Source organism: Trichechus manatus, unplaced genomic scaffold (genome assembly GCF_000243295.1).
Source record: "Trichechus manatus latirostris isolate Lorelei unplaced genomic scaffold, TriManLat1.0 scaffold00181, whole genome shotgun sequence".
In the NCBI taxonomy this organism is placed as follows: Eukaryota; Metazoa; Chordata; class Mammalia; order Sirenia; family Trichechidae; genus Trichechus; species Trichechus manatus.
Window position 1 is genome coordinate 2,899,425 of NW_004444117.1, and position 17,518 is coordinate 2,916,942.

Sequence of the window (17,518 nt, forward strand, 5' to 3'; positions counted from 1 at the left end):
GGTGTATGGGAACTCTGTGTACTATTTATGCAACTTTTTTATAAGTCTGAAATAACTTCAGAATAAAAAGTTTTTGTTTTTTTAAAAGCTTAGGATTCAAGTTGTTGGGCACTGCTTATGATGGCCTCCTATACTGAAGTTGTCATTTCTTTTCAACACCATGCTGCCCTTTCCACTTCCCAGAAGCCCTTGCTGAGTCTAGCATCCAGAAGGTTCCTCAGGACCCTGTAGGAGCTGTAGGTTCTTCGGCACCCTTCTGGGTCACAGAGGGCATGTCCTGCCGGGGCTCAGGAGGAGTTCTGACCTTCCTTGTAAAGTGGTGCTTCCAGGGCTGGACAGGAGAGTGGGTGTCTGTGGTCCAGGGCCGTGCCTGAAGAGGCCAAGGGCTGGGCCTCCTGTCAGCCTGCGCTGGCCCAGGCCCAGGCAGGGGAAGCTCAGAGGAAGGGAGGTGGGGTCTAAGGGACCTAGGGAGGCCTCCAGGGGCTGTGGGAGGGAATGAGACCCCCGTCCTGGTCTAAACATCCGTCCAGGGACTTCCTCAGAAGCTGCTGATGTTAGGCTTCAGCTTCCTGTTGCCATGGCAGAGGGCAGTGAACTCAGACGGGGGACGCCTAGGTCTCACAGGAAATGACAGCTTGGCAGAGAGGGGGGCCTGAGCATGTCAAAGTCAAGAGGACACACACTCAGGCCCATGGATGCACTCCAGTGCACTCGCCAGTGTGGCCAATCCCTGAGAGAGACATGCAGATGTGTGAACTCCTCCATGGATGTGCATGGCACACTCTTGCACACACACAGTTCACGCAGACACCCTAGTGCCCTGCACCCTGGCACCTGCCCCGATGCCCAGGCAGGGGCGTGAATCCCACCCTCCCAGCAGGCCTCGGGCAGCCAGAGAATGGCCAGAGCAGGAGCATTGTAGTCAGGGCAGGTTTCAGGGAGGAGGGGGCTGAGTGGGTAGAGGGAAGGCAAAACAGGTGTCTGCTCCATGGTGCTCCCCCATCACTGTTTGCCAGCTTCTAACAATAATTCCTCCATTGCTGAGCGCCTACTGCTGCTACTACTTTCCCACCTAGGCCTAAAGCTGGGGACAGAGCTCAGAGTCCCCCCTTGGGGGAGCAGCTGGCTTCTTGGGGGCAATGAAGACTGGAGAGCATGGGGCCCCGGCCAGGTGATGAGATGGAAGAGGGGATCTGGGGGAATCCACGCGGCAACAAAGCCTGACTCTGGAACTCAATGTGGGAGCAGCAAGGAAGGACCCTGGGAAGGAGCTCCCACGGTCCCGTGACCCTGACATGTGGAGACTCCCCTGGGGTGACCAGGGTTTATTATGAGGTGTCCAAGGCAGTCCAGGGCCAGGAGGGCTGTCCTCATGGTGGCCCAAGACCCAGGGACGCTGTAGCTTCATGGAACACCCAGCAGCTCGTCCGTGTCCCTTTCCCAGCCTGGCCTGTACTTGTGTGTGGCCTGTGCAGCCCCGGCCTGTGTGTGTATTGGTCTGGACTCCGTTTCTGCTGACCAAAACCCACCACCTCAAACCAACTTGAGCTAAAAGGAGAAGTGGCCATCTTACAAAACTGAAAAGGCTGGACGGCTCCAGGAGCTCTGGCATGGCAGCGCCCAGCCCTCTGGATGTTGGCTCCGTCCTCTGCCAGCAGCACTCAGTAGTCTCCCTGTCCACTTTCCCAAAGTTCTAAGAGAATTTCCAGAACTGAGTCTCACTGTCTCAAGTCAGCCTGTTTCGATCCACATGCCCATCTTTGATCCAATCACTGTGGCCAGGGACCCCCACCGATTGCCACTCAGGGACCTGAGTGTGGGGAGGGTCAGGGCCTCAGGAAGGTAGGGGCAGGGCCTGTTTCCTAAAGATGGATGCTGGGCAGGCAAAAATGCAGTGTCTGTTCCGAGGTGAGAGGCCCAAGAGAGTGATGGGTTCGGCCATCCTGAGTGTGCTGACCCACCCTGCCAGGCCCTCAGGGTAGCCTTGGGGCAGGCGCCCCCATCTACTGGCCATGGCCCAAGGACAGGGTGGCCCCTGTGCATGAAGCCCATGCAGCTGTGTGGCTGGCAGGCATCTGAAGTTTTCTTGAAATGAGCAAGAATCTTGGCTGGTTCCAGTGTGGGCTGGAGGTATCCGGACTCTCAGGGCACAGGGGAACTGGGCAGGGTTTCAGCAGGGGAGAGTGGGGAAACGGAGATAAGCGTGTGTGTGGGAGTTAGGGCTGGGAGCCAGAGACTGTGTGTGACCTGTGCCCAGGTAAAAGATGACTAGGGCAGGGAGGGACTTGGAAAGTAGCACTGGAGATGGGGAGAAATGGGTGCATTTGAGAGAATGGGGCTTGGTGATAGGTGGGAAGTGGGGGTGGGGGTTCAGGTAGGAGCCTCTACCTGAGTTGGTCTTGTTTCCTGGGATGGGACTCAGGATGAGGGGGTCAGAAGGGACCTGCTGAGGGTGCAGAGTATGGGGGACACTGGGACAATGTTCCCGAGGCAGCTGGACATATCCCCAAGGTGGACAGGTTTGGGCTTCACCAGCATAGGGTAGGCAAGGAAGTGGCAGGAACGACTGGGAGGAAGTAGCCAGGCTGTCCCCAGCTAGCTGCTCTCCCCTGGCCCACTTCCCTGTAGAACTGATTTCAGTCCTCAGCCTGGCCAGGCCTTCAGCTCTGTCTGGCCATGGTCACACCCCCATACCCTCCCCCTGCCCTGAGGAGGGTGGGGAGAGCTCTGAGGTCACTCTTCTGGCCCAGCTGCTGAGCTGCAGCCTGGAGTTGATAAGACCTCTGCAGCTAGCCCTCCCACACGCCAGCCCAGCTCCAGCAGAGCTGCTGGCACCATGAAGGACGACATAGCTCTTCTGGCTACCATCACTCTCCTGGGAGTCCTGCTGCAAGGTGGGCTGGCACCTGTCTGGGAGCTGTGTGGGTCTCAGGCCTCTGCAGGACCTGTCAGAAGCCCTGGAGGGGTGTCTGTAGGGTTTACCCTGCAGGGTGTCTGCATAGAAACCTTGGGCAGGGGACTGAGGCTGAGAGGGGTGGTGGCCTGACCAAGGGGGACCAGCAACAGAATAGAAAAAGGTCTTGGCCCTGAGAGCCAGCTGAGGTAGGCATGCCAGTTAGCTGACTTGAGGTTGGGAGCTGGTGGCCCTCGGCTAGCATAAGGAACCCTGGAAGAGAGCAGGTTTCGGGGCCAGGTGGAGCAGCAAGGCTGTGTTGAGCTGCAGGACCTGGGTGGGGGAGGGGATGAGCCAAGATGAATGGTGGTCTGGTGGTCAGTACAGAAGTGGGACAGCCAAGTCCCTCCCTCCAGAGGGAAGAACTGTACTGGCACAGCCACCCCCTCGGCACCCACAGTGCACCTGGGATGGGGTATGTCTGCAGAGGGCCTGGCACCAAAGGCACTAGGGCCACAAGACTGCTTGCAGGGAGATAATTGGGGACACCAAATACTGGGGTGTAGCTGTGAGGTGGGGGCCTGGCCTGGGGCCAAGAGAACCCCTAGGGCCAACCCACCCTGTGCACTGACCCATACTGGAATGGAGGGTGGGAGGGTTCTGGGGTTAGGCCTGGAGACGCCCAGCTGCAACCACCTGGAGGGGGGCAGTGTTTGTCGCATTTAAGCCAGGGTCCAGGACAGTTGAAGGAGGAAAGTGAGGCAGGAGCCCATGCCAGTTTGGAGGCACAGGGACCCAGGCTTGAGTGATCCTGGCCTGAGGCAGGGTCAGGAGGTTCGTCCTGGTGGGCTCAGTAGGTGGGGGACCACGGACTTAGCCACGGGGCATGTGCTCCCCTGCATCTCATGGGATGCAGCCAGCTCTTTCCTCAGACTCTGGTGGCACTTCCTGTCCTGGGATCCCAAAGCTAAGGTCCATGCCTAGAGAGTCCCAGCTGTGTATTTGCCTGTGTTTTCAAGTCAAATGATTCAGGAGCAAAGTTCTGAGTGGCCTCTCCCGCGGGCAGGTGTCCCTATTTCCGCATCACACACCCCCGTTACACTCACAGGGCGGGATACGGCCTCCCTGCCACAAGTTCAGGGTGGAGCAGTGAGGAGAAGGGACGGTGCGGGCCAGATTCGAGGGAGGGATGTGGAGGAGGCTGAGGCGCGTCGGGCCGCCAGACCTGACTCCCTCCCACTCCGCCCCAGCCTACTTCTCCCTGCAGGTGATCTCGGCACGCAGGACCTTCCGCGTGTCGCCGCCGCTCACCACGGGACCGCCCGAGTTCGAGCGCGTCTACCGGGCCCAGTGAGGCGCGGGCGAGGCGGGGAGGGTTGGAGAGAGCGCAGGAGAGCCACGAGCAAGCCTAGGGCGGACTGGCGCGGCGACCCAGGCTCACGACGCCCTCATCGTGCCCGCCCCCGCAGGGTGAACTGCAGCGAGTACTTCCCGCTGTTCCTCGCCACGCTCTGGGTCGCCGGCGTCTTCTTTCACGAAGGTCTGGGCGTGGGGCAGGGCGCACGCACCGCACCGAGGCCGGAGCGGGTGCCTGCTAGCGTGCTCACGCTTCCCCGCCCGCACGTCTCCCAGGGGCAGCGGCCCTGTGCGGCCTGGTCTACCTGTTCGCGCGCCTCCGCTACTTCCAGGGCTATGCGCGTTCCGCGCAGCTCAGGTGAGAACAGGGGCGTGGCTCTCCGGAAGGGAAGCGGGACTGGGGAAAGGTCGCTCGTGGTTCGGGTCCTGATGGCCGAGTCCCCGAGGGGATGAAGGCGACTGGTTGGAGGCAGGGCCCTTTTCGGGGACAGGGAGGCGGCGCCCTGGTGACGGGCGGTGGACCGGCCTAATTCTGCTGGGGTTGGCAGGGAGGGCTAGCGTGGGCCGTGGGCGGGCCGTGGGCGGGCCGCGTCCTGCCCCGTCCCCGCCCCCCGCTTAGCATTGCCCACAGGCTAGCCCCGCTGTACGCGAGCGCGCGCGCGCTGTGGCTACTTGTGGCGCTGGCGGCGCTAGGCTTGCTCTGCCACTTCCTCCCTGTCTCGCTGCGCGCCGAGCTCCTGGGACGGCTGCGGACGCTGATTACTTGGACCTGAGGACGCAGGATCGGCGGAGCTGCGGAAAAGCCGGAGCCTTCGGAGGTCGGGGGAGGGGGTGGGGCAGAGGTGCTCGCCTCTGCATTTCTCTGTCTGTAATTAAAGTTCCCATGACCGAACCCTGGCTGCTCTCTTTGGGTCGGAGGAGGTCGCGCATATCGGGCTATGGAGCCTGGAAGGACCCAGACTGGTGTGGGAGCAGCCAGGAGGGCTTCCCGGAGGCGGCGGGCGGGGCCGCGGAAAAAAAAAGGAGCCCAGACGAACTCCGAGGAGGGGCGGGGCCTGGGGCGCCAACGGTACGTCCTAGTCGTTTTCCACTTCCTCCCTGCCTGACATGCCCTTTCCCGCCGAGATTCAGCCACGGCTCCTCCCTGCCTTCAGCGCTCTACTCTCCGAGGCCTTCCCCTCCATTGACCCTCAGTCAGACTATTCTTCGTCTCCCAGCCTTCACGACCAACACCAGAGCCTGGTCGGTGTCTCCACGGACCGAGGACAGGGGCCATTTTTGTCACCACTCGGTCCCCAGCGTCTAGAACAGTGTAGATGTTCAGGGTATCCCTGCCGAGATCCGCAGAGCAGTGGGGACGACGACGACGAATTCTCACTCAATGTAGTCTTGATAGGAGCTCTCAAGGAAATGTCTGGGTGCCTTGGGGACAGACACCGGGAAGAAGGCCTGCCGGCCAGACAAAACATCCCTAAGAAAGTGACTTTTAGTTGAGCCAGCAAAGGGGTAAAGACGAATTTTCGCGGCAGGGGCAACAGTGTGTGCAAAGGCCCTGGCATGGGCGGAGACGGCTCATTTTAGGGAAGAAGACCCTAACATGTGGCAGATAGCAGGGAGGAGAGATGAAGACAGAGCTAAGACCCACAAAGAAGGGATGAGAAGGTTGGAGGATGCGTTCGTCCCCCCAGGGAAGGCCGTGGCCTCTGGGCACTTGGGGCTGGATGCCGGGGAGCCTCCAAGATGACGTGGGGCGAAGCACTTTTGGGGCGTCCTCATGGGTCGGACAGGCTCCCGGACTCCCGGGAAGATAGAGGTGCGGTCGTGCCGAGCTGCGCCTGCGCGGCGGGAGCGCCAGGACGCACGCAGTGGGGCGAGTCCAGCTCCTTGGCGTAGCGGGAGAGTCGGAGCTGGTACAGGGTGAAGTGTTCTGGCGCCAAGCCTCTCCTACCTGCCCACGTGTTTAGCCCAGGCACAGGCCGGGACCCCCAAGCACAGCCTGCCGGTAGCTCCATTTGAGGCATACACTTCATTAACCCTTTATTACAAGTCACGCTCTTATAGAAGTATATGTGGACTTACGTGAAAAAATCAAATGTATCCAAGAATAGAAAACACAGCACATAAAGTAGTATATGCATTCCAGTGTTCACGCCGGAGACAGCGGGCACCCAGGAGAAAGCTCTTCTAAAACGGCCTGGCTCTAGCGGGCCCGGTGAGAACGGTTCCTCCGGGGCGGCGCAGGCCGGCTGTCAGGCACAGTGGGGGGCCGCCTGCCTCCTCTGTGGGCCCCGCGGCGGGGCAGCACCAGCTCCTGGGGCCTCCGGGCTAACAGCAGACCCCAGGCCGCCCAGGCCCTGCGCCAGGCAGAACCCTTCACACTGGGGCAGCCGCACCTGGTCCTCCGGGGGCAGCAGCGATGACATCGCGGTCCGGTGGTCTTCAGGTACTGCCGCAACGCACCCTCAGAAGCCCTCGACTTAGTCGGCCTTTTTCAGGAAGATCTGGAAGAGTGGGGCTCAGGGTCAGCAGGGCTCGGAGCACTGGCCTGGTCCAGCTACTGTTCCCTGCACCCTGCCCACCTCACCTCGCTCAGAATGACCCACACTGGCGAGTCTGTCTGGATGGAGAGGCGCAGTGCTTCCAGGGGGCCGAAGGCAGGGTCCACCTCACCCTCGGCCACACCCTTGTGGAAAAAGCCTAGGGGAGGGCAGTGCTGAGAGGTGGTCCCAGAGACCCCAGCCCCCACGGGGCCTGGCTGCTCAGCCCTGCCCCTCCCGCTACTCACCCCCCCACTCACCGATTTGCAGGTAGCCGTCAGGGCTCCGAGGGTACCGGAGAGTGGCTGAGCGGCCCTCCTGCAGGGCCTCCTTGTCTGACTGGGGGTTCTGAGGACAAAAGCAAGAGGCTGGACCACCATGGCTGGGGTGGGGCCAGGCTCCAGTGCACACCTACCTCCACCACACTCACATCAAAGGGCAGCACCTCCACAGACGTGTTGAAGAGCTTGTCCTCTGGGTGCTCAATGTTCCCACTGCGGAAGAAGAACCTGCGCCAGACAGGCCTGTGAGCCACTGCGCAGTTGGGGCCCTGCCCAAGTGCATTGCCTAGGCCCGGGAAAGAAAAGGCCAGGCCTGGGCCAGGAGGGCAGTGGGATCCAGGGTGCAGGAGGAGGCTGGACACAGCCACCAAGGCCTTACTCATAGGGACAATGGTGACGGGCATCATTACTGAGTTCCTGCGGGGACTGCCACCCTTAGTCCTTACCAGGTAGCTATAGTTATGTATAAACCCCACTTTTCAGATAAGGAAACTGAGGCACACTGAGATTCAGCAATTTGCTGCAGGTCACAAAAGGGCACCTGTAGGCCCAGACATCTGGGGTGAGGCCTGTACCCCAGGGGCTGGTGTTTACCCAGACCCCTCCCCCAACATGGGTGCTGGCACTGACCGCTCAAGGCGCAGCGGCTGGAAGAAGCGGAAGCGGATGAAGTCCCCTGCGGTGGGCGTGAAGGCCCAGAAGAAATCCTCACGCAGGTAGGCCTTCTCCAGGGTGAAGTGCTGGTATGTCTTGAGGCTCGTGCTCACCTCCGCTGGCGGGTTGACGTGCTCCTTCCTCAGTGCTTGCTTTCCAAAGTCCTTATCCTGCAGCCATGGAGGGACAGTGGTGCTAGAGGCTGCCCTGCCACCCCTTGCCAGCCCCAGCCTAGGCCCCAGCCTGGGCTCTGCCTAGATTGTCCCGGTGGGCCTGGTAAGCATGTGACTTGGCACACCTTCAGTTTCTGGATCTTGCCTGCCAGCGAGGAGTGAGTGCCCACATGCTGGAACAGGGACGGCTTGAAGCGGATCCGAAGGTTGGCCTTCTGCCGGTCACAGTGCTTCTGCAGAGTGAGGACGACACCCGGGCGTTAGCAAGGATAGGGCCTTGCCTGGGGGGCAGCCAGGAGTCTCCTGCAGCACGGTCACACCCAGTCTATTGGAGGCTGTGTGTCCCTCATCCTGCCCAGCATCTGTGCAGCCCCCGCTTACCGCATCCTTCTCGGGGTTGCAGACCTTCACCCACAGAATATGGTCTAGGAGCCAGTCGATGGGCTTGTCCCGGTAGAACATGAGGATGAACTCCACAATCAGGCTCAGATCCAGCGACTTGAACATCTTCCCTGTGTGGGGTGGTGGTGGGGGTAGTGGTGAGAGGGGCTGAGCACGCAGCAGCTACCCTGCTTCACTTCCTCTTAACTCCTGTGAGGGCCACTGAGGAGGGTCCCAGAGCAAACCCAAAGGGACTGTCTGCCAGCCTTAGGCAGGTGTGGGCACAGGAGACAGATGGGGTGGGGAAGCCAGACATCCCCGACGTGGGGACAGGAAGAGAGTGGGGGAGTTGGGGTGGGCACTCCGGGCAGGGCTTGAATCTGGGCAAAGACTGGCAATCCTGCCACAGCATGGTCATGGGGGCAAGGAGCAGGGCAGGAGCTGAGAAATGATGACAGAGGCAGAGAGGTGGGCTGGCTGGAGGGCTGTGGTCAGGTGTGTGTTGCGGGGTGGGGGCATACCAATGAAGCCGAGCTGGGAAAACTCCAGGATCATCCAGTCCTCCGAGGGCTGCTGGAGGGCAAAGTTCTTCATGGTGCTCAGGTAGTTAGGCTTGGCTACAATGTCATCCTCCAGCTGCACAGGCAGGAGAGTAAAACAGGGCTTACGGCGGAGATCTGGCCAGGATTCAGGATGGGCATGGGGGCGGGCAGGGCTCAGCACCAAGGCCCAACCAGGGTCCAGGGTGACAGAAGACAGAACAAGGCAGGAAAGCCTCCATTGGGCCCTGACCCACACCACCCCCCAGGTGGAGCAGGGTCTCAGAGCTGACCTGCACATAGTAGATGCCTTTGGACTGCGCATACATCATGAGGAAGCAGTAATCGAGGTTCTGTTTGGTCCTCCACCTGTGGGCCAGAGGCAGGGCCTCAGGGGCTCAGACCCACAGGATCCCTCCACCTCCAATGGGGCTACCACCACCTGGGCTACCAAGGGCTGTAGGAAGGCCACTGAGTGGGAGGGACCCAGCCACACCATGCAGGGTACAGAGAAACAGGGGCACTGCAGGGAAGTACCCTGGACTTGGACCAATAGACAAGGTTCTTGTCACAGGTGGGCAGGTTGCTGGGACTACGGGGGGAGGGCCAGTACCTGACTCTCTCTTTGGGGTCCCCAAAGGACTCTCGGAGGCGGGAGAAGTCAGGGTAGAAGTGGGGGGAAGGGGAGATGATCTCCAGGAGCCCAGAATGGATCTCCATGGGGAACCTGGGGAACAGAAAGGCCCAGTGGGTGTGTAGCCTCCAGGGACTGAAGAGGGGCTGAGCCAGCTAGATTTCTCCCTTCCTCAAGGCCCATCAGGCTGACATCCCCATTCCACCACACCCAGCCTACTGAGGCAATGGGACTCCAGAGAAGGGCTGGGCCACCTCTACACACCCACCTCTTTCAGCCAATGGGAGAAGACCCCTCCCCTGCAGAGGGGAAGCACCTTGTGGGGGAGGCAGGCACACAGGCAGAGGGCCCTTCCTCCACCAGCATTGCCAGGCTGCCCATACTCACAAGGCCTTGATGTTCTCTGTCACCGCTGCGGTGTACTGTGGGTCAGTCTGTGGGGGAGACCAAACACTCTAAGCCAAGCCTTCACCCGAAATTGCCTGGGAAGAAGGGGCTGAGGGGGAGGGGCACAGGCTGCAGATGCCCACACATGGAAGAAGTGAGCCTGTCTTGAGTACCTAAGTAGGAGGGCTGGGTTTGGGTCTCTGGGGGGCACAGGTGCCTCAGAAAAAGCCTTTTGGGGTACATTCGTTGGTGGGGTGGGGAGGACTACGTAACTGGCACCTTCACGAGGGGGCGCTAGAATGTTTCTTTTTCATTTTCTATCTTGATTTGTAGATGAGCCTGACAGTCAAACTTCTGACAGCTTTTTCCCCTGGAACGTTGTTCTGGTTTTATTTCTCCTGTTTGTTATTTTGCGCCCTGTCTTTCTCAGAACGTCCCCTCAACCCCGTGCCCCAGCTCACTTGCCTCGGCGATCAGCACCACGATGACCGAATCTTCCTTCTCCTGCGGGCTCAGCTCCGAGATGAGCGAGTGCAGCGTGTCTGTCAGGTAGGAGTGCACCTCACGCCGCACACTTGGGATGCCCATCACCACCGACACTGCAGGGGCCGCAGGGGCGATACTGGGCACGGCGCCTGGGACCACTGCACCACCCGCCTCTCGCCCCTCCCGGACCCCGCCCCTACCTCCGGTGCGGCCCTGGCCCACACGCACCGCTGGCTGCAGGCTGCTCTCTTTGGCCAGCAGGTGTGGCAGGTGATGGAAGACCGTGGGCAGGTGCAGCACATGCTTGTGCGAGACGTTCCACGGTTTCAGCTGCGGGTCCTCTGGGTGGGTCGACAAGGGGCCAGTCAGATAAGCGCAGCCTGCGACCAGTCCTGCTCTCTACTATCGCATCCCGCCCCGGTGCTCACCTGTTAGGCGGCCCCAGGTGCGGTTGCCCTCTGCATCGCGCAGTGCCTGCCTTTCTGACACGGCCCTCTTGATCTCATCCAGCACCAGGTTGAGCTCCTTGGAGCGCCTGAGACTCTCCTGCTCAGCCGCGTGCAACCGGTCTCGCAGCGCCAGGAACTCCCGCTGATACACGTCCACAACGTCGCCTGCGGACGGTTCGCTTGCGGTTGCCAGGGGGCCCAGAGCCGATCTACTACCCCAGTGCCATAGCCTATCTGCACGTTCTGGTGGTTGCTACATGTGAGCTATCAAGGGTTACATAAGGGTCACTCTAAAGTCACACCGACACTCATGACACTGTGTTTGGGGGAGAAAGCCCCCACCAGGGGGATTAGCCCTCTTCCAGCTCCACACCCCACCCCCACCCCCACCCCGCCCCAGTCATTTTCTCCTTTAGGGAGCATCTGAAGTGAGAAGGCCCAGGGGATCACTTACAGCCAGGTTCCTATGGGGTAAGCGTGGGCAGAGGTTGGAAGGGCTTCCTACTGAATCCTCTTTGTCCAGTGTCTTGCAAAGCCCCTGCTTCTCCCAGTGCTTGCTCCTCCCAGGGGGTGGGACACCCAAGTCCCATTCGGGGCACAAGGACTTGGCCCTTCCTCAGGAGGCTCTGCAGCCCCCAACCTTCTCCTCCTTCTCCTCTCAGCACTTGTACTTTGCTCCCCCCTCCATCACCGGCAAGGTCACAGGCAGCCCCCATCCCCACCTGAAGACAGACCCCCTCCCTGGATGATGACTCCCATCTTCCAAATAGGACTGAACCTGGCACAAGGTCTTGACAGTGTGTACCCGGGAGCTCTTCCTTCACTGTTACCATGGTCCTCACTGTTGCTCACCATGTACCAGGAACATGCTCTAGATTTTCATTCAGTCTCATAGCAGCCCAGGGGGTGTATACTACAGTTATAACCCCCATTTCTCAGATGAGCAAGTGAAGTTAAAAAACGAGCTCAGAGGTTCATACTTCAGCCAAAGATTAGACAGGCCCATAAAACAAACAATAATACATATAGCTCAACCATGTATACAAGACTAAATGGGCACACCAGCCCAGGGATAGGACAAGAAGTCAGGAGCGGAAAGGAAAGCTGGATGTATGGAAATGGGGAATCCAAGGTCGAGAAGGGGAGAATGTTGACACATCTCGGGGTTGGCAACCAATGTCACAAAACAATATGTGTATTAATTGTTCAATGAGAAATTAATTTGCTCTGTAAACCTTCATCTAAAGCACAATTTTATAAAAAAAAGTTATTACGGTCTAGCTAGAAACTATTGCTTGCCTAGGGCTATGAGCTTGAGACCTGCTCTTTCTTGGGAAAAAAGTGTGATAAGCAAGCGTTAGAAAGGTTTTGAAGACATCCTACCACCAAACTCAGATTTTGCCTTCTAGATAATTAGAAGGATCGAAATAAATTTGAAAACGGAATGACCGAAAAAAAAAAAAAAGAGAGAGAGAAACAAGCTCAAAAATGACCATTGGCAGAAGAATGAATAAAGAAAATGTGGTATATGGACACAATGGAATACTACTTAGCCATAAAGAGAAATGAAGTCCTGATGCAAGCTACAACGTGAATGAACCTTGAAAACATTATGTTAAGTGAAATAAGTCTGACACAAAAGGATAAATATTGTATGAGCCCATTTATATAAAATACCTAGAATAGGCAAACGTATAGGAACGAAAGTTTATTAGTGGTTACTGGAGATGGGAGGGAGACAAAAAGGGGAATCATTGCTTAGGGGGCATTGAGTTTCTGTTAAGGGTGATGGAAAAATTTGGAAATGTATAGTGGTGATGGTTGCACAGTATAGTGAATGTTAATAATGTCACTGAATTGTACATGGAAAAAATGTTGAAGTGGCAAATGTTGTCTTATATATATTTTTACCACAGTAAAAAAAGAAAGAAAAGAAACACGCCCAGAGTCACCCAGAGTCAGCAACAGAGGGGATGTGAGCTCTGAATGCCCAAAGAACTGTGCGAAGTCTGGGCCGCCTCAAAGGGTGTGTGCACCACCCGACGGGGACCACGTCATAACTTCCAGCTGGGCCCCAGCTGGTGGCAGCTGGGCCCAGGGCATCAGGGGTGTAGGTGAACCAGGAACAGCCAAGGCCAAGACCAATCAACATTGCACAGGTGGAGCAGGAGACATCCTTCCCACACCCAGGGGACTGCCTGAGCAGAGAGGAGTCCCCAGGCTCCGCTGGTCTACAGGGACCAGCAAGCAAGAACGAGATAAACAACATCCCGCCAGCTAGGTGCCAGCAGTTCCTGCTGGGCTCTGCTCTCAAGGCCTTTTCTAATCTAGCTTTTGCCCCCTTTATCTGCCGTCACCCATGGCTCCTTTTCCTTGTCTAACGTCTACAACTTTGCACATGGTATTCCCTTTTCTCTTTTGGGCCGAGGGAAAACCTATGTAGTCTTCAAGACTTAGTTTCAAAGTCTCCAAGTCTAGGAGGTCTTTCAGAGCCCCCTTCTCACCCCTGGGGGCAGCTCATCCTTTCCTTGGTGGGTTCAAAGCCCCCTGCCTGCCTGTGGGCCCTGGGAGGGTGCCACCCCCACAGGCCTACGTACCAAAGGTCATGACCAAGACAAAGTCCAGTCACCTCTGACACGCCCCCTTCCGTAGCCAGGCAAGGAGCTAAGTGCTAAGTTCCAGGGGAGGGGCAAGGCATCAAGGAAGGGCATCAAGGGGCTTGGGGGTGTGTGTGGTGGTGGTGGGGCAAAAGCCGGGGTAGGATTGGGGGAACCAAGCAGATCTTCCCAGGAGCACCATCTTTTGTACACACCTAGCTCATCTTTCTTACCTCCACCCCTCCCCATCTGTCTAGCCAGAGCTAAAGTTCGAGGCCCACAGAGCTTGGGGCAGCTGGGGACGGCAGGGCGGAAGGGAGTCCTGTTACAATTTGTGAGGCTCTGCGCTGGGCTCCAGGTCGAGTTACGCTGGAAACCTGACCCCTTGATAGGGGAGTGGCCACCTCCAACACTTACCTGTCCAATGCTGGGTGCACACTGACAGGACGGGGGCACTGAGGTGCTGAGGCCCTCAGACACCTCAGAGGGAGTTAAGAGCCCCATGGACAAGGCAGCTAGCTCCCTCTTGCCTGCTGCAGAGCCTAGGCCCACCTATCCATAGGTGCCTATGGGCACCAAGGCCTGAGTCCTTGCTGGGGCAACCCTTGGGCCATGGCCACACCCAAGGCAGTCCCCTGTGGTGGGGTCACTCTGAAATGGGGGGAGGATGACAGGGGTTCAGCTGTCTAGGTCTGGGTACAGCCTGCTCCCTAGCTCTGGCCTCCCTTCCCCAGTCCCCCAGCTCCCTCCCCCTCGGGTCTTGAGCTTCCTGTGTACCAGGAGGTGATGAGCCCCATGGGTGCTGGACCTGGCTCCTTCCCCATACCTACCCTACACTGACCCTTTTGTCATTTTCCTGAACACTGCAGGCCCTATCTCTCAGCAGTCTGCCCCTGCTCCTGCCCTGCCTGCTGCCTGGAAGCCCTCCTCCCCAGACCCTCATCCCTGGCCTCTCTAGCGGTGGGTCCGTTCTATACTTGCCTGTCAAAGCCGGAAATGAGCTCTGTGCCGGCCTCCCCGTGGGCTGGGCGTTATGCTATGCTCTGCCAGGCCATCCCGGCACCCTGCAACCCTCATGCGGTTGGGGGCTGGACTGAAGTGATGAGTGGGCTAGGAAGGCAGCTCACGTGATGAGCAGAGGCAAAGGCCTGGGCTGGGCCGATGCAGCTGGGCCTTCTGAAACCTTAGCTTCTCCTTCCATCCACACCTTCCTACCCCAGAGAGGCGGAGTTGGGGGTGGTCTGGCCCCCAGTGGAGTTGCCCCAGGGAAGGACTGCAGCTGGGCCCCACTGTTGGAAGTGAGGTCTAGTGGCTTTCTCACTCCGTCCCCTGCAGGCAGAATGAGCAGTACACCCTAAGGCTCACCTGTGGGACCAGAGGCCTGCGAACCACAGTCTTCTCCCTGGTTCCTTCCCAGTTGAAGAAACAGGTTCAAGAGCCAGGCAGGGGTACAATGCTTGTGTCTCAGTACTTAGGGAGGGGAGATAGGCTCAGAGGGGCACAGGCAGATGCCTGTCCTAGCTGTTAACCGGCAGGAGGCAGGGGGCCATGGAGAGCAGCAGATGGTCACTGCCTCTCCAGGCCCTGCACCCCCCAGGAGCCAAGAAGTGCATTTGTCCTTCCTGAAGTCCGGGGACGGGGGCGCGGGGGGCAGCGTGAGGCCCAGATACTGGGGAGGGCTGCATGGCTGCGGCCCAGGGTTGGTCCCCTGGAGAGTCTGCTGATTCCTCCCTGGGGATGGGCCATTAGCAGGTGCTTGCCTAAGGGCTACAGTTAGTTTGAGGACTAGCAAGGGTGTTTCAAAAGCCAGGCTGGATGTAAAAGTGGGCCCCAAACCCTTGCCAAGGCCTAAGAGTCCTTCCTGGCCCTTGACCCTGGGTCACCCTCCTATCTCGTCACTCTTCCCTGAGCTTCCAGGATGCCCCTGCTCCTGCTACCCCATTCCTCTCTGTCTCCCTGCCCTGCAGATTCTGACTCCTCTGCCTTTGCCCTAAGTCCTGGTACCTGGGCCAGTCCTATCCTGAGCCCCCCATCCAATGCAAAATAGAAGCCAGGGTCCAATCTGGCCTTGGACCCACTCAGCCTGGCATCACCCCGGCTAAACAGAGTGAGCTAATGCAAGAATCACAAGGGTTCATATCACAGCCCTGATTTCTGGCTTCTCTTGAGGCCTCCAAAGATCTGGCCCATCTGGGCCTCCACAGAAATAGTCACCTCCTCTCCATACCTCACAGGCTCCTGGGCTTCCACTCCCCAAAGCCTATGAGCCCTAAGTCTGAGTCCCACCCTTCATTGGGTGGTGGTGCTCTGATCCCCAGATGCTTGCAGTGCCAGCCTCCTGGATGTCCCCTCCTCCGGCACAGCGGGACGTAGAGGAATCACTGGGACTCCCCTACTCCACTGCTCCCGGAGGCTGGCTTCCTGCAGAGAGCCAGCTTTCCACAGAGGGCTCCAGGGGGACCCTGCTTCACAGCTCCTGCCATCAGGTGGGCATGTGGTTGCTACAGGAAGCACACAGGAACTGGCCTGGCTGAGGATAGGCTGCAAGAGCACATCACCCACCCACAATTAGACAAACATGCCGTAGCTGTTCAGCTATGGCCCCACCTATGCCCCACTGCCACCCCACCATGCCAGTCTCCTGACATGGCCATACTTCCAAGGTCCCCAAATGCCCTCCCCCAAATGACATGCCCCACCCACAGAGCCTCTAGCCTAGCCATGCCCTCCCTAGAGAGACACATCCCACCCACAGAGAACTTGCCCTTGCCCATGCTCTCCCTCTGCCAGGCCTAGGGGTCTCCCCTCAGGGCGTCTGGGCTGTGACTCTGGCCCTAGAGTCCCATGACCCAACAGTACGACTGCAGCAGGCTGGGCTGGGTTGAGCTGGGCCGGCAGGAGCCTGGTGGGCAGTTGGGGCTTGGAGGGTTGGGAAGGCCCCAGCAACTCCCCTAGCCCTCCTCCTCCAGCCTCATCTAATGTAGGGTTGGGGACAGGGAAGCAGGAGGTGGGAGGGAGGGAGGCAGAGGGTCAGCTGGCCCCACCCTGATCCTGCTCAGGCCTCCTGCAGGAAGGCCAGGAGGCAGGAAGGAAGCAGCTTTCCCAGAGTCTCCTGTGCTTCAGGCAGCCGGGACAAAGGCCTCTGAGGGCTTCCTCAGCACTCTAGCAACACCAAACAACTCCAGCTAGTACTGAGGTCTGCCCCACTGTAAGTGTGCTAGCCAGGCTGAGGGCCAGCCTCACCAAACTCCAGGTGGGGAGGTGGCCCAGTCAGACTACACAAAGTAAGTTAAAGGACAGCAACGCTGGGCTAGATGCTCAGGAGGCCCTCCACTCACTCCCTAGGCCAGCGGCCACAGGAAGGCTTCCCTGCACCCAGGTCCCTGGGAAGAGTCCTGCGGGCAGCTGACAGAGCCTGCCCTGTGATGAGGCCCAGGAAGCAGGTATGCAGGAGCAGCACCAGCGGTGGGCTGAGGCGGAAAGTGGCCTTGGATCTCTGGCTGCCTCTTTACACCTGTCTCAGAACACTGTACCTGTTCCTTGTCCAGCTGCCTGGGACTGTCTCCCAGGGGACCACCCGATCACAGCTACCTTTGTGACCTTGTGTCTCTGGCCCTCTCTGAGAACTCCGAGGGTCCCCAACCTGCGAGTAGGAGCGACTACCCTAGCATCAGGATAACTGTCCTCACAGAGGCCAGTCCGAGTGCTGAACGGTGGGTCCGCCGACAACTCGGCCCTAGCAGCCCAGCCCGGATCGGAGAAGAATTTCATTATTCCAGCAGCAAACAAGTGGGGGTGAGGATGGGAGGGGCGTCCTCCCGCGCCGCCCAGGAGGGGAAGGGGCGCCTGCGTCGGCTTCCGGCCGCCTCCTGCGGCCACTGCCCGGACCCCACTCCGGCCGCCGGCGCCAGGTGCGCCCAGGGGTGGGACTGGGCGCGGGGCCAGGCCCAGGTACCGCGGGGGATAGGGGGCTCACCTTTCTGGCCGCTCAGCGCCGCGTACCAGGAGAGCGAGAGGAAGGCGCACAGGCAGAAGAGCAGCAGCGTCAGGAAAGTGCCATTGCGGAGCCTCATCTCCTCGGGTGCGCGGCGGGCGCCAGCGGGGCCGAGGCCGCATGGCCCGGGGAACCGGGGCCGGGGCGCGGGGACCGG

At 59.2% G+C, this 17,518-nt stretch overlaps 2 protein-coding genes across 2 annotated transcripts; one reads left to right on the forward strand and one right to left on the reverse strand.

Moving 5' to 3' along the window:
• Nucleotides 1–2,676: 2,676 nt before the first annotated feature.
• LTC4S (leukotriene C4 synthase) lies at nt 2,677–5,137 on the forward strand. Its single transcript, XM_004387183.2, has 5 exons — nt 2,677–2,894; nt 4,144–4,243; nt 4,363–4,433; nt 4,526–4,607; nt 4,881–5,137. Exons 1-5 carry the CDS (start codon nt 2,837–2,839, stop codon nt 5,020–5,022), a joined length of 453 nt encoding a protein of 150 aa, XP_004387240.1. The 5' UTR covers nt 2,677–2,836; the 3' UTR covers nt 5,023–5,137.
• Nucleotides 5,138–6,260: 1,123 nt separating this feature from the next.
• Nucleotides 6,261–17,507, reverse strand: MGAT4B (alpha-1,3-mannosyl-glycoprotein 4-beta-N-acetylglucosaminyltransferase B). Its single transcript, XM_004387156.1, has 15 exons — nt 17,344–17,507; nt 10,750–10,935; nt 10,522–10,662; nt 10,301–10,434; nt 9,836–9,882; nt 9,428–9,541; nt 9,108–9,183; nt 8,797–8,911; nt 8,276–8,406; nt 8,020–8,127; nt 7,698–7,891; nt 7,217–7,295; nt 7,047–7,134; nt 6,834–6,946; nt 6,261–6,750 (listed from the first exon to the last, which is right to left on the reverse strand). The coding sequence occupies exons 1-15, from the start codon at nt 17,438–17,440 to the stop codon at nt 6,727–6,729; spliced, it is 1,647 nt and encodes a 548-aa protein (XP_004387213.1). The 5' UTR covers nt 17,441–17,507; the 3' UTR covers nt 6,261–6,726.
• Between the last annotated feature and the right edge of the window lie 11 nt (nt 17,508–17,518).

Coding starts and splice junctions, on each gene's coding strand:
- LTC4S (XM_004387183.2), top strand. CDS start 2,837: ATGAAGGACGACATAGCTCTTCTGGCTACCATCACTCTCCTGGGAGTC. Junction 2,895..4,143: donor CCTGGGAGTCCTGCTGCAAG/GTGGGCTGGCAC, acceptor ACTCCGCCCCAG/CCTACTTCTCCCTGCAGGTG. Junction 4,244..4,362: donor GAGCGCGTCTACCGGGCCCA/GTGAGGCGCGGG, acceptor CCGCCCCCGCAG/GGTGAACTGCAGCGAGTACT.
- MGAT4B (XM_004387156.1), bottom strand. CDS start 17,440: ATGAGGCTCCGCAATGGCACTTTCCTGACGCTGCTGCTCTTCTGCCTG. Junction 6,947..7,046: donor TGACGGCTACCTGCAAATCG/GTGAGTGGGGGG, acceptor GCCCTCCCCTAG/GCTTTTTCCACAAGGGTGTG. Junction 6,751..6,833: donor TGTGGGTCATTCTGAGCGAG/GTGAGGTGGGCA, acceptor CCACTCTTCCAG/ATCTTCCTGAAAAAGGCCGA.